The 16227-nt window shown below is 43.1% G+C and overlaps 1 protein-coding gene across 11 annotated transcripts in view; it reads right to left on the reverse strand.

The window, feature by feature from the left end:
- FOXP1 (forkhead box P1) overlaps positions 1-16227 on the reverse strand; it is a 559948-nt gene that overhangs the window by 42348 nt on the left and 501373 nt on the right. For all 11 annotated transcript variants that reach the window (XM_079795272.1, XM_079795273.1, XM_079795270.1 and 8 more), the window contains one exon: positions 8287-8391. In XM_079795272.1, coding sequence (XP_079651398.1) covers positions 8287-8391 — 105 coding nt within the window. The remainder of the gene's footprint in view (positions 1-8286; positions 8392-16227) is intronic.

Here is a 16227-nt window from a genome sequence, read left to right on the forward strand (position 1 = left end):
TCGGGCAGGACTGGGTCTCCATTGCTCCTCCTGTAACGTTTTGGTGGACTGGCCCCGTTTCCGTTTATTCCTACACCATCTTAAGCTGATACATCAGAAAACCGGCCGCATCGCCGGGCTGGCGAGTGGACACCGGGGCTGCGAGCAGAGCGGAGCCCGCGCAGAGGCCGGCCGGCGGGGAGGGAGGCTCCGCAGGGCTCCTTCACCACAGCACGGCCAGCGGAGAGGGAAGATGCTAACCTTGGTGACTTTTGTTCCTCAAGACCGCGACGCAATTTTATTGTTTTATGCAGAGCTCTACCTAAACACATATTAAATCTGAGGATTAATCTATTTCTTGGGGGGATGTATATTACCACGAAAATGAGACAGAACTACACAGTCAAGACACATTATGGATGGAAACACATTCGGCAAGCCTGTGCCCAGTTCCCACGTCTCCGAAGACCTGCCTCGATGGGGCTGAGCTGGAGTGTGTCCGCACGGTGTCTCGCTCGCTTATCGCCATGTGAAGAAGTGCGAAAAGAACAGGCAGTGGGAGATTAAAAAACTTTCCAAAAAATAAAGCAAGAAAACCAAAGCAGAAAAGGCAAGGTCTAGTGCTGCTTTCTGTGTGCGAGACACGAGACTGTTCCAGCCGCTGATCCCGGCACATAAAATAAACACAGGTCACAGAATTAACAAATCATCATAACTGTCTCATACATCCTGGGCTGGCTGCGGAAAAACAAGATCATTCTGGATTTATATCTGTAAGTATGGGATTTCCTGGACAGCTAATATCCACAAACAATCAAACACAGGAGGAACCCGGGGAAAAAGGCAGCATTATTTCAAATTTGAGCTGAGAGTCGTGATTTGTAAAGGGCTGAGCAGGAACTGGAGCTGAAATCCGAAGCACGGAAATTCTTCTCCGCGGCACTGACGGACACGGCTGTTTCTCTTGGCTCCGCACGGGCTTTTAGGTCACTGGGTTTGAACGTGTTGCCAGATGAGAATCTCACCAGTACAGAAACTTTGAAAATGACAATAACTTAATCCCTCAATTTAAATAAAATAATAGCTAAAAAAATCTAATGATGCTTCACTCAAGAATCAGAGCTTTTTATAAGACCTGTTGCCAATATTAGGGTCTTGGAATGATCTCATCTTTCATCCTGGCGAACTTCCAGCACACGGTTTCATTAACCCAGGTACTGCAGGTGATAAAACTCATTTTTCCCTAAAGAGACAGCTAAAAAGTACCAGTTATACATTTATGAAGTACCAGCAATCAAAATTATGGATTTTCTAAAAGGTTTTTAACTACTTTTATTGAAAGGAAAATCGCTGTCTCAGACTTTTGTGACACTACAGCTAATAATAAATTTTACCACTTAGACGTAGCCGTAATAGGGTAGACAGTGTCAATAAAAGTGCGGAGCAGAGATGATCCCTGTCTTTTAAGTAATGCCTTCTAATCACATACCGGAAATGGCCACGTGAAATACCTACTGGCTCTTGCAACACATAAACACACACAGTGTGTCCACAGTGACAGCCTGCTGTCTGCACACAGGCAGGAATATGTAGAATTAATCGCAGGGATAGACATTAAAAAATCCTTCTAATGCTTCCACAGCCTACAAGAAAATCATTTCATTTCATTTGCATTTCTGACTAAACTCCATTTGCTAAAAAAAAAAAAAAAAAAAAAAAAAAAAAAAAAAAGTGCATTCAAATGTTATTTGCTTCTTTTTGAGCAAACTGGCGGCCCTGGGCCTGTTATCTCTGGCAAACTTGTCTAAACGTTTCTATCGAAGACGTCACAGATCACTAGAGGGCACTGTGGTGTTTAGGCCACGCTGACCTCTGAGAACTCGGTAAGGTCCTGAACTCCTGAACAATGTCAGAAATGTGCGAGACTTTTTAAGGGGGAAAAAGTTTTTTGGTACCATCCAATTTTTTTCTAAAATGACTCAAAAATGCATAATACGTGGGAAAGTCAAACTCATAACAATATTAAGCTCATTTTGTAATGGTCGGACTCGGCACCTGGGGTGGATTCAATGTGCATAGAGGGCGAGGCCGCTGCACGGCTCCGGCTCCTGCACTAACCAGGGGCCATTTCCATGCAGAACATCCAGGCATGCAAACTGAGAGCCGCAAATGGGTTTGAAACAATTTATGATATCCGGCCTCTTTCGACATGTATTAGCATATACCTGGTTTCTTTAACATACACTTTGTTTTTCCAAAACCACAAACAGAGTTGCTGGAATTTCATGTGGAAGTGCTTAAGGGGCTGAAAGTTAACACCTTTGTGATCCTCCCAGCCTCACAGTGGCTGTTAAACAAAAGCCTCTTTGTCCAGGCTTTCTTGAAATGTTTTCTTAACATGTTCCAAGTAGTTTTAGGCAGGGAACTAAAGTAAACAAGATGTTACCATGATAAAAACACTTGTGAAAACATTACAGAAAGCACTTAGTAGTTTCTTTCACATAAAATTCTTCACAGTTTCGAGAAGTAAAATTCACAGAAAAAAATTGTTTAGAGCAAATTAGCAATGAAATGTCCTCTCCTGTCTACAACCCTCGGCCTTTTCCAAAGGCTCCAAGTTTCAGCTCTGACACTTCCCACATTTCTTTCTCTGCCGCCCATGCCCATTAGAGCACGTATAAAATTTACTTTGGCTTCGATAAGTAATATACATCTCACTAATATTCAAATAAATTTTTGTTTTGCATGGTGTTTTTGTTTTCCAGGGGGAAAAAAACAAAAAATGGAAACAACAACAAAATAACCACCAAAGATTTATTTCAAATAGATACTAAGCAAGGCTACAAATTACACTTTTATTAGATGTTACACAAGTGGTCATCTAAAAGAAAATCTAGGGAAAAGGGAATATTTTCCCCAAGCACTTAAGAGTACCTGGTATTTGTGAAACGAGCGTCTGCACCTGATTTTACATTCTAAGTGGGAAACAGGAAAATGTGGTTATGATTTAACTTCAAATTCACTCTCTACCTTGCCAAGTAGGAGTCCCTTTCTAAAAAGAAAAAGGGGAGAATTGTAAATCCATGTTTTTACTGGTAAAGACTGTGTTCAACCTGGTTTGAAAGAAAAAAACCTGATCTCAGCGGCAGAGCAGGGCGGCCAGGAGCCCCGCCCCCGCCCCGCCCCCACAGGCTTGTTTTTGTTTTTCTGTGTCTGCAGATGCCAAGCCACGCAGGCTGCTGGTTTCATTAGCGTTAGCAGGGGCACCTGCTGGTGCAGTTACTTCTAACAAATACGACAGTCACATGGTAACTCATGGTTGATAGATTTTTTAAAATCAACACTAAAACTGTAACTTGTTTTGAGAAAAAACAGGGAAATAAGTGCGTACAACAGAGGGGTGGTGTCTGCAGACTCTGATAAAGCGCCTGCGAGCCGGGAGGGGACCTGTGGCTGGATGAGCAGTGTTTATCTGGGAAATCCAGGCCCTGTGGTGCCCTCACCTCGGGAATAAACACTGCAGAATGGTCACAGAAAGTGTCAAATCTCTGCTTCTTATTTACCAACAGTTACAATACTTCTTTCTCAGGAGGGACAAAGAATATCATCGTTAGACCCCAGTCCCTTCCCTTAACCCCTCTCTCAGTTCACAGTGACTTTTTATTGTCAGATGGGATTTTTGTCCTGAACCGCTGATCCTGGCCTCTCTAGAAGTTACATGGTAGCACCCTAGCAACAGACCAGAAAGCAGTCACCCATCAAAGTCACTTTCCCCTCACACGGCACTCGGAAAGCAGGAGCCCGGCCCGCGGCAGCTGCTGGTGCAGGAAGTAACGGCAACGCACGCGTGGACACCCCAAACAGGAAGAAACTGCGAATGCAAACGAAAGTAACACTGGGCAGCAATGGCCAAGGAACTGCAGAAAGATTTCTCAGCTAAAAACGTGCTGATCCCACACTGCACCCTGGGTCAGAGGTCAGCAATCTGCCCCAGGGCCACAGCACCCTCCCGGCGGCCACGGCTGCTCCTGCCCACAGGCCGCGGAGAGCTGCGCCCTCTCCTCGTCCCTGTCTGATCCTCGCAGAGCGCGCTGGCCGTTCCTGCCTTGAGACCCCACTCAACCACGCGGGATTCTTACCAGGAAGGCATGATCACAAATGACTAGGAGAGGCTTTTCTGCCACGTCAAGGCTGTGCAGTCGCAGGTATATATAGGTCAGAAACCTGTGACTGTTTCAAATGACCTCTCCTTAAGAATACTTAATTAGATAAATAAGAGAAGAAGTACTAATATTCTTTAAAAGTGCCTAGCATGGGCCAGGCTCTCTACATGACGTACGTCTGATTCTAACGGCCCTAAGAGGGCTTCCCGCTACCATCTCCCCAAACTACAGGCTGACGCCAAGGCCGAAGATGGAGGTAACCAGCCAAAGAACACACCACACTAACAGGAAGTGGCTGCACTGCCCCATCTGCCTTTCTTCAAAGCTCTCTTTCTGTAAGCAGAAAGCATACGGTTAATAAAACGCACTGCTCGAGCCTTAAGTGGAGGCGTATAGTTAATAAAATCACTGCTTCTAAGCAGGTGGTACCCTGCAGTTAAGAGCAAATGCTACGAAGCCAGAATGTCTGGGGCTGGATCTTGACCCCCCCACCCCCCCTTACTAGCTGTGTGACTTAAGGTCTACCTGTCGGTTGACAGTAATCCTTCAGTAGCATCACTATAAGGTGTGTGTGAGGGTGAGTGAGTTCTAATACGGAAAGCACTTGGGATTGTGCCTGTTGCACAGTTCAGGGCTAGTGAATGACGAACCCTCTCCAGGGGAGTGTAAAATCAGGAGATTAGAACATAGGTGAAGAAAACCTATGAAGCAACATCTAAATCCAGGGCAGAGCAAGAGTGCCTGGGAGAGGCCAAGCGCCACGGGTCCCAATGTGCTCAGGCCACGAGAAACACTCCAAAGGAAGGCAGAGCATGGAACAGAAGGTGCCAGGAGAGGGGTGCTTTCCGTCTACAGATCTGGCAATTTGACAAGAATTGCTTGAAACATCACTCCCAGTAGCAATGACTTCAGGGCGGCACCTGAGGAGGCCACGTGGTTTGCCTGAACCAAGCTGGTGGCTCTTTCGGTCTGTTCGCTGGGAAGAAAATTGGCTTCCTTCAAGCCCGTGCTCCCTGGCCTGCACCGAGATGTGGGGCTGGGGATGTGCAGGAGACTAGTTTTCCACTGCGGCGGGCAGGAGACCGAAACCTGAAGACCACTGAACTTCCAAGAGCTAACATCGTGCTGTAGACCAGGCGTCCTCAAACTACGGCCCGCGGGCCACACGCGGGTGTTTTTGCCGTTTTGTTTTTTTACTTCAAAATAAGATATGTGCAGTGTGCATAGGAATTTGTTCATAGTGTTTTTTAAACTATAGTCCGGCCCTCCAATGGTCTGAGGGACAGTGAACTGGCCCCTGTTTAAAAAGTTTGAGGACCCCTGCTCTAGAAGAAAATTAAAATCCTGAATTTGTCATACATGGCTGGCCAGCAGGTCACTCAGGAAAGCTCCATGAGAATGAAGTGAGTTCTGACGTTTTCCTCTCTGAGCATCTCCTCTCCCCGCACTGGTTCACAACACTCATTGTCTCCCCCCACTCCCACCCCCACCCCCGACCCTGCAGTGCTCGGGGTGGGCAGGGCTGGCTCTCACTTGACTGGCTCCGAGCACAGCGCGCGGCTCAATCTGAGCTGTGACAGTCTGCCCAGGACTTTTTCTGGGAAAGACATGCCCTCTGGGATTGATAAACCTGTGACCTGTCCATCTGTCTTCTTCAGTCGGTTCCACTTGGAGAGAATGAAGGCAGCACGAAAGAAAATAGAGCTAACAGACAAAGAACAAAAGCGCGAATGACCTTGTTTAGGCATCTGGACACAGCCATACTCGAAGTGGCTATAAACCACCGGACTTCCCTGTTACGGAGACCAATTATCACCCAGAATCCCCCACCACTTCTTTGGCGTAAGCCAATTTAAGTTGAGGGTCTATAGCTTCCACAAAAGTCTTCTAACAAAAATAAGTCAATAAATAAGGGCGAGAAAGTAAGCTAGCCGAAACCAGTTTGGCTCAGTGGATAGAGCGTCGGTCTGCGGACTGAAAGGTCCCAGGTTCGATTCCAGTCAAGGGCATGTACATTGGCTGTGGGCACATTCCAAGTGGGGGGTGTGCAGGAGGCAGCTGGTCTATGTATCTCTCTCATCGATGTTTCTAGCTCTCTATCCCTCTCCCTTCCTCTCTGTAAAAAATCAATAAAAAATATTTAAAAAAAAAAGAAAGTAAGCTAAAGTTGCAGGTTGGTGGTGGGTGGGCTTTCCAATTCCACTGAGCAGACATGAACTGAGCACATGGCATGTCACACGTAAAACCACTGGATATGACAGGACCTCTTTACAAGAGCCAGACTCTGAATACCATGAGCAGAGGGCTGTTTTTTTTTTTTTTTTAAGGAATCAAGTCTAGGCCTCAAGCCTAATGATCTTTTGATTCATTTCTTTAGTACTAGATGTGGTTTAAAATTGTGCTGTCTCCTTGTGGAGGTACCCTTTTGCATATATACATACATATACATATGTATGTATGTGCATGTGTATCCCCTAATTGTCTGCTCACATAATAAATGACCTACGATTTGCAGATTAGAATGGAAATACTTTTGGCTATTAACAAAAATTTTTAAATGGGTCAAATTGGAAAACTACCCATTTTCCTGTGACTCTGAAATTGAAACATGTCACCAAAACTATTGACAGCAATTTTACAGTTCTAAAGACTTCATACAAATAAATCCTGTTTATGGATGTTCATTGGTTTTTTTATAGATGAGTGAAATCAGCACCAAGATGGAACTTAAAAGTGGTTTCTACAAAGATCTTTTCCTCTTAATACCTAAATAGGAATTGGCAAATGATCAGGAAGTAACAATAAAAGATTCTATAATGAGTGATTCATAAGAGAACAAAGCCCAATCGCACTAACTTGAATCATAATAATTGCAAAATGCTATTGCTTAATTTAAAATAAAATATCACTGATCTTGACTTGATATTCAGAAACAACTGTAGGCATCTCTCCCTAAGAAATTGAGAGTACTTCCATTTTTAATGAACACGCAGTGCTGTTAAAGTGAAATATTAAATCTGGGAAGCTATGAAATGAATCCACAGATTTCCATTCATGCATCAAAACATGATATTCACCAAAATGACTTGCAGGGTAACACTAGCTCTACCTCTAATGTGGCTTTAGTATTACATTTGTACCCAAGTCCATAAAGATAGATTGTTCTAACAATATAAAGTCCACACAGGAGCAGACACCTCCACGTAAATTAGCCTGTCTCTATTTCCCGAGGCATGAATGAGAGAGAAAAGCCAGAAGAGAAGACCCTCAACACTCCATTTGTAAACCATCATGCACCTAGATATAGAGGAGTTATATCTGTACACATATTTGATTGTTCTATTGTATAGAAATATATTAAGCATAATGTATTAACTTTCAGTCTACATATCAATGACTCAACAATATTATCGATACACTTACAAGATGTCAATGATGTAGAGCAGGTAAGGGAAATATTAAGCTGCAGTGCAAAGCATTTCACTTCAGGTAGACACATCAATAACTTCCAGAGGTACTTGACATGTGTTACAGGTTCAAACGGATAACCCAAATTTTAGTCATACTTTAATTGTAGAAATTAAAGTTACCGCACCCTCCACATAAGGACAAGAATGGGAACCAAAGTCAACAGCAATATAGAAAGATAAGAATCAAGCTGTCAACATCCCCTCAGCATCCATTGTTTATGTTCATAAAGTCATTTGTATGGAAACAGAAGAGGCCTAAGCAACAAGCTGCATTGGCCAGTCACTGGCACCAATTTTAGAAAAGCAGGCTCATGAGCAGTCACTGATTTGTCTTGTAGGGACACGAATAAAAGTGAAAACTAACTGCAAGGTTAATGCTGGGAGAATGAGTTTTTAATCCCTGTCACTGTGGGAGACTGGGTGGACATAGGCTCTTCCTAGTAAGTGCATCACACACACTGCCCCCGGCGTGTGCGCCCCTTGCTCTCGACAGGGCAGGCCTCCCTCAAAGTTGTCACCATTCTCGAGAGAGTGTGCCCGACCTTGAGATGTCCAGTCCCTCTCAAAGCAGTCGTGTGACACCCTCCAGCAAACAGGCATTATAGGAGGAAAAGCATGGAAGTGGGGAGGGAATGGCTACGAAAAAGAAGAGAGCAACGTAAAACCATTCTTACTTTAGAAACGACGGGAAATCTTCGCACACGGCTTCACAGCCTGGCCACTTGCACACGCCGTGTCCATAGAGCGGGTGGCTATGGGGGTGCTCCTCGTGGGGCAAACTGAAAGAAAACACAGAGGTTCAGAGGAGGAGCTGCCGCCAGGGACCACCCCACAGAGGAACCCCAAAGGCCCAAGCCAACAGGAATGACTGTGTTTCCTTCCCCATGAACCTCACCCATCAACGCTGCCCTGTTCCTTAAAAGCAGGAGTTAAATGCCCAAATGCCGACAGTGCACTGTTAGACATGTGCCACCATGTAGGAAAAGTGTCTGACAGGCTTGATTAGATGCAAAGCTCTCTGCTCAGACTGCAAAGGATTCTTTAAGGAGCTAGAACTTATGTTTTAATCTGCACAATGAAATTGCAAAATCTGTACTTAATTTTGATTCTCTTACTGTTTTTTACCCAATTTATACATTTTTCTCTTCCCTTCCACCATAAATTACTTTACCATAACTCACACAATCTTTTCATAAGTTAATTTTGTCAAGCAAACAATAGTGCAATTAATAATTGAGAATAAAATACTTCAGAAAGACAAACATATCCAAGTAGATAATTAGCTTAAATGAAAAAAAAGCTAATAATGGGAAGAAGATCATATCCCTAAAATTGCTGACCCAAGTGTGAGAGAAACTTAGCAAGAACAAGAAAGGGTTAAGGCCCGGTGGGGTTCCGATGGGTCCCTGATCATTTGGCCCGTGGACCAGTCACGGACCTGGCCGCGAGCACTCGGGGAAGCAGAGCTGCATACTCGCTGATAAGCCACATTCGCAAAGATTCTCCTAGGTTTCTGCATCTAGACTTCTTTCAGACAAAGTGTTTTTACCATCGTTTCCATACCCTTTTCCATCAAACAGGAATATAAACCAACACTGAAAGTTGTGTTTTGTGCACAAGCACATTCTCTTCAAGGAAAGGGCTACTTTGCAACTTTTTCCACTGCCTTTTCCTGACTTTTAACTTCAAGCACAGTGAATTATCACACACACACTCTCACACACACTCTCACACATGCACGCATGCATGCACTGGTGTGCACACACAGGAGTCTTGTATTTTATTTTATTATTTTAATTATTTTTCTGGAGAGAGGAGAAGGGAGAGAAAAAGATCAAGGTGAGAGAGAACATCGATTGGTTGCATTCCTTACGTGACCCAACCCGGGATTGAACACAAAGCTTATGTGTCCCAATGGGGAATCAAGCCCAAAACCCTTTGGTACACGGGACGATGCTCCAACTCACTGAGCCACACCGGCCAGGTCATGAGTCTTGTATTTGATATCACCACTAGGATGTGTACTAATATATTTTATTGGTTCACATTCATACAGCAGACATACAAATGCCACTTGTCCCTTACTTATAATTACTCCACAGTGAACATTAAAAATAAACACACTGCCGAAACCGGTTTGGCTCAGTGGATAGAGCATCGGTCTGTGGACTGAAAGGTCCCAGGTTCGATTCCGGTCAAGGGCATGTACACTGGTTGCGGGCACATCCCCCGTTAGGGGGTGTGCGGGAGGCAGCTGGTTGATGTTTCTCTCTCATCGATGTTTCTAACTCTCTATCCCTCTCCCTTCCTCTCTGTAAAAAAATCAATAAAATATTTTTTAAAAAATAAAAAAAAATAAACACACTTATGTAGCTGTAAAAAAGAAGGATCTCTTACCCTTTAAGACAGCATGGAGGGATCAAGAGAGTATTGTGCTAAGCGAAATAAACCAGTCAGAGAAAGACAAGAATCACATGATCTCCCTTATATGTGGAATCTAAAGAACACAATAAACTGACTAAAAATAAATAGATCCAGAGATGTAGAAGCATGGAACAGACTGACGAATTTCAGCGGGAAGAACTTACATGCATACTAGTATATGCATTGCCCATGAATAGACAATAGTGCGGTGAAGGCCTGTGGAGGAGGTGGGATCAGGGTAGAGGGGTTCAGTGGGGAAAAAAGGGGGACATCTGTAATACTTTCAACAATAAAGATAACATTTTAAAAAACCATGAATGTTTTCTGCACTCAAAAATAAATACACAAACACACACACATACATAGAACGACACCTTAACAAAGATCAGTATCTCCCTATGGCTTTTGAATGATTTTGCTGGAAATCTAATATGATTTGAAAATAATAATAATAAGCTATTTTGCCTTAAAATGGAAAATAAACCTGGGAACAACACCACCACACCCAGCCCCGTACAAACTACCTAATGAGAGCACGGAAGGGTGCCCTCACAGAGACAAGAATAACCCAAGTAAACTGCGACGGCCACAGCGAGATTTATGAAAAGCCCATGACAGAGGGTAAAATTCCACTGGACTGAAGGAAAGAATTGCCATTATCCATGTTCTCCTTCCTATTGTTTTAAAGGAGTAAAATAGATGTAACCATTTTAGATGATGGAAGCTAATAAAACTTACTATGAAGATCACTTTATCATCTATGTACATAATTACGGTATACAACTTATACAATGCTGTATATCAATTATATCTCAATAAAACTAGAAAAATAGATGATACAAAATGGAATTTAAAAAAATTGACAATATTTGAAATTAAAGAATCCTTCTAACTACTAGAATTCTCACATTCTGAAAGAAGGAAATCATTTAAAAATAATGTTATTACAAATAGCTTAAAAAGAAAAGAAAAATCCTAACCATAATAATTTTTTCTTTTCCAATTTTATTAAGATTATTAAGGTATTTTCATAATGTTAACAGTTAATATACGTTAATTGCAGAAAACTTGGAAAATGTTGGAAATAAAAAAATTGTATTTACACGCATACATATTTTTGACAACTTAAAGCATGAAGATTATATCATTCTCTTATAGCCAATGTAATTCTGTAAATAAGTCCTCATGGTTTTGAGCAGTCTTCAAGTACCTTGCTTACTGATGTGGAAGGAAAGGCTCAAGTCGCATGCCAAAATTTACCTAACTTTCATCTACTTTGGACATTCCTTTCCTGTTTCTTTACTTTATGAGTAATGTCAGAAATAAACTTTACCAGGCTAAATATCCCAGTATAGAACTGATTTTTACCAGGAGATACATCCGAGAAATGGGCTGACTCAGTTAACAAGTACTAAGTTTTAAAATGTACTATGAATATCCTATCAGGTTGCTCCTGAGAAATGCTACATGCCAACTCCATTCTTAGCCATTATACATATTTTTTTGTGTGATTCTTTAAACTGGAAACCTGAAACCTCAACTAGAGTAAGGATATAAAATTAATATCAATACAGGCATACCTCGAGATATTGTGGGTTCAGTTCCAGATGACTGCAATAAAGCGAATATGGCAATAAAGTGAGTCACGCGTGATTTTGGTTTCCCAGGGTATACAAAAAGTTATGTTTACACTGTTCTATAGTCTATTAAGTATGCAATAGCATTATGTCTAAAAAACCAATGCACTTACCTGAATTAAAAATGCTTCCATGCTAAAGTCTGCTGCCCATTACCTGAGCCGCCAAGGAGTGATCACCTTTGGGGCAGGGTTCCCCAAACCTTCCGATTGTGAGACAACAACTACAACGAAGGAGTATCTATGAAGCACAACAAAACGAGGCCTTCATGCAGCTAAAAACTGCAAATGCTGATTCTACTGTGCTTTCTGGGTTCAGCTGAGAGTGTTCTGAAAATAATCGTATGAAAGAAAACACTACCCATTCAGCAGAGGAGCTTATGACCACAATAAGATGTTCATCATTTAATGTGATGCTTGCCACCCCCCACCCCACGCCTGGGTTTTGGTTAACATATTTGTGAGGGCTCCACGGCTTGAATAAAAGCTACTGTGCTCTCAGCATTTATTTTTAGTTCCACCTGGTCAGGAAGGACAGATGACACTGACTAAGGCCTCGGAAGGCCAGCCAGTGACACCTGAAGTCCAGAGAGAGCCAGCTCCTCCCGCACAGAGTCCCACGCTCAGAAGTCCGCTTAAAAACGTGCCTCTGCATTAAAACGACGTTCTTATTATGAAAAGACTGTCTGCTCTTACTTTTTAAGTTCATATGACACTGCAGGCTCCGGACGGAGCGCACGCCTCTCCCCAGCCCAGCAGCCGCCCCCTTCCTGCGCTGCGCCCGCAGGCCCGCTAACGCATCCCTCGCCCGCCGAGTGGAAACAGTCACACTACTGTCACTTGCTTCTCCCTTTTAATATGCCACTGGAGACTTTTAAATACACCCTGTCTGGAATAAAGGGCTCGGCTTTGGAGAAGAAGAAACAGACTGGCGAGGGGACCTGGCAGCATGTCTGGAGCAAGGTTCTGTAGTAACTGCGCCTCTGTGGGCCGGGCCGGGAGGCGGGTGGTGGGAAACCGAGCTCTCAGGCTGTCACTTTGGTTTCCGTTGCAGTTTTTATTTTGTGTGCTGCAGGAATTGTTTGCTGTGCAACGGTAACTCCTCACATACACAAACACGCGTACACGAGGAGAATCAGTGCTCTGCCCCCGCCCCAGAGGCCTCGGCCCCTCCTGTCTGAAGCCCCACCCCCACCGGCCGGACCGAGCCCCCTCTCAGCAGAAGAGTGGGACTAGCACTCACGTTCGGACTGCCTTTGGGGACTTGCCGAAAAGGACAAGGAGGAACTTTAAAAACAAGGGAAAGCAGGTTTTTACCGTAAATTGATTAGGACATTTGTAGAATGAAACATGGAGGGAAAATGACAACGTGGGCATCCAATGGTCAACTAAATCCTGCGAGCCAATCACATAACCGCACGGTTCAAGGACCACTCTTGGGGGAGGGGGCGGCTTTGCAGCTGCCCGGCCAGTGACAAAGACATCCTGGCTCTGAAGGAATGAAACTTGTCTGGCCCCAATTGAACTTTTTAAAATTGAGATTCAATTGCTTGTTTCTTACTATAAGCTCCTGGGCTGGAAATCCCTAGGGGCAAGGATCGGGTCTAATTCATCTCCACACACTCAGTCCCTCCCACAGAACACAGGCCAGTAAGTGTTAGATGGATTCATGAATGAACAGACAGGAAATCATGGTATTATTCTATTTAATTTCCAAACACTGAGCTTTATATCCCCCCTTTTTTTTGGAAGGTAAAGACCTGCGTTAATATCATTCATATTATTAAAGGTAATGACCAGAATGATGCCAATACACTGGAGAAAACAGCATTCTGACACTTTCGATTAATTTTATTGTGAATATATGAAATACAAATAGTATGCAATCAAGAAAAACCAGTTGATTTAACATTCTCTTGATAATCCTTGATATGTAAAAATTAAGTATGATTTTAACAAAATAATAGTGATAGCATTTCAGATTAGAAAGAACCAGCTTGCCAAGGAAAGGGTGATTACACATAAACATGTAACTACAATTCCTGACGTTACACAATAGTAAATACAGCATGTTGTCATGTCATTTCCTATGACATTTACTTAAGAGCCGTTTGTAGACACAGAAGCATGGAACAGACTGACGAATCACAGAGGGAAAGTGGGGTGTGGAGGGGGTGATTAACCTGGAACTTACATGCAGAGAAGTAAGGGCTCGTGGACACAGACAATATAGTGGTGAAGGCCTGGGGGGACGGGTGTGGGTGGAGGGGTCAAGGGGGAAAAACACGAACAAACAAAGGGAACATCTGTAATAAAGATAAATACAACAATAAAGATAAACTTTAAAAAAATAATTGTTTTTATTTATTCTTTTCATGTCAAAGTATACCAGCCAGAGACTTAACTTCAACACTGGCTTTAGCCTTTGAGAAATTTTATATAACACGAAGGCTCCTCAATGATGACTATCCACTACTGCCTTCCCAAGTTCACTAAGTAACCAAACTCAGATCTACAATCACTAAGTTCACCTGCTAAAACCAAGAACAGCTCACTTTCAGTCTGTAGTCTTCAGTGGTCCTTCCACCATTAGTCCTGTGAGCTAATATTCTGAGGCAACCGAGAGTATCCTCTTGGACGGAGAGAAAAAGAATAGACACCTTGCTAAACCCCAAGGTATTTCCTGCTAATGCAGATGCCAGCTCTTCCTTCCGAAGGCACACAGCTCCTTGGTGCTGCCCGGCCTCGGGTTCTCGCGTCTGTCTTTTAAGTCTCTCCCTACTTGTTTTTTCTTTTCCAAATTCACCTGTCTCCTTCCTCTCCACTTCTGATACATCTGTAACAAAAGGCTACATCTGTTCCCATTTGGATTTAAAGCTTCTCTCCCCGACCCCAAGAAAAAATAACCCAGATCATAAATTGTATTTTATTTCACTGGCATGTTATTTGATAAATTAAGTTACGGAAAACTGCTGGTCATTCTCCAATCACTCAAAGTTGTGGAGTACCTTTTTCTTTTCTACTCTCCGTTTCTAAAGACTCGCCTATTCTGGACATTTCATATAAATGAAATCATACAGTACGTGGTCTTTCGTATTTGGCTTCTTAGTGTAATGGCATGTAGGTTTCTGGACACTGTGCAGTGAGTGTGAGCACTGCGGTTCCTGTTTATGGCTCAATACTATTCCTCTGTGTGTCCGTGTTCTGTTTATCCATCAGCCGCTGACAAACATGTGGGCTGTTCCCACATTCTGGCTATGTGGTTAGTGCCAATATGAGGACGCATGCTAGTCTGATATGTTTTTAATGCTTTGGGCTACATATCTAAGAGTAGGATGTTGTCATGTGGTAATTCGAGTTAACATTTTAAGGAATTGCCAGACTATTTTCCAAAGCAGCTGCACTGTTTGAGGGTTCCAATTTCTCCAAATCTTTGCCAACACTTGTTGTACGGCTATCTTAGCCACCGCAGTGGATGTGAAGTGGTAACTTTTTGTACTTTTGATTTATATCATTTCCTTAGTGATTAATAGTGTTGACATCTTTTTATTATTATCCACCCAAGAATATGTAATATGTTTACTGATTTTAGAGAGGAAGTGAGGGGTGGGGAAAGGGATGGGGGAGGGGGAGGGGCGGGGAGGGGAGGGGATCAGTTGCCTCCTGTACACACCCCAACCCGGGATCAAACCCAAAACCCAAAACTCAGAACTAGAGCCCACAAGGATGAGGCTCAACCACCTGAGCCCCAGCCACGGCTGATGTTGACATCTTTTACTCGACCTCTTGACCTCTTCTTTAGAGAAATATTTTTTCAGTCCTTTGCCCATTTTAAATATTGGGGTTTTTATTGTCTCTTTTCTGTTGAGCTGCAAGTTTTGTTTTATTTTTTATTCCTGTTTTCTTCTAACAGCTTTAGCTCTCACCTTTAGGTCTAAGACACATTTTGAATTAATTTCTGTATACGGTAAGAGGAAGGGGTCCAACTTCATTCTTTTGTATGTTGTCTCACCACTGTTTGATAAAAAGGTAACTCTATCCCAAATAAATTATCTTATCACCTTTGTCAAAAACAAATGAACATAAATATAATGTCGTTAGTATTTTTGTACTTCATTTTTGCTTATTTATTTTTCCCTAATATACTGCTTGTGTTCTCAAAAATATTTATACTTACATTATAACATAACTTTTGAAGTAACATTAAATTATAAAATAACTTTTAAAGTTTGATGGGGGCAGAAATATATATTTAATTTAATAAAAATAAAAACTTGGTACAACCACTTTGTGAAGGACGAGTGAGAGGCATGCTTCCCTGCCCTGCCAGCCTGAGCAAGAGCCCCTTCTCCCCCTCACAGCTCCAGGCCGCAGTGGGCGTGGCCTCGCCTTCCCTCCAGGCCGCAGTGGGCGTGGCCTCGCCTTCCCTCCAGGCCGCAGTGGGCGTGGCCTCGCCTTCCCTCCAGGCCGCAGTGGGCGTGGCCTCGCCTTCCCCTGACACCAGCACTGGAAGGGAGCTCAGGGATAAAGGCCTCCTTTGTCAGGGCTGCTGTGC

This window comes from Cnephaeus nilssonii (genome assembly GCF_951640355.1).
Source record: "Cnephaeus nilssonii genome assembly, chromosome: 17".
In the NCBI taxonomy this organism is placed as follows: Eukaryota; Metazoa; Chordata; class Mammalia; order Chiroptera; family Vespertilionidae; genus Cnephaeus; species Cnephaeus nilssonii.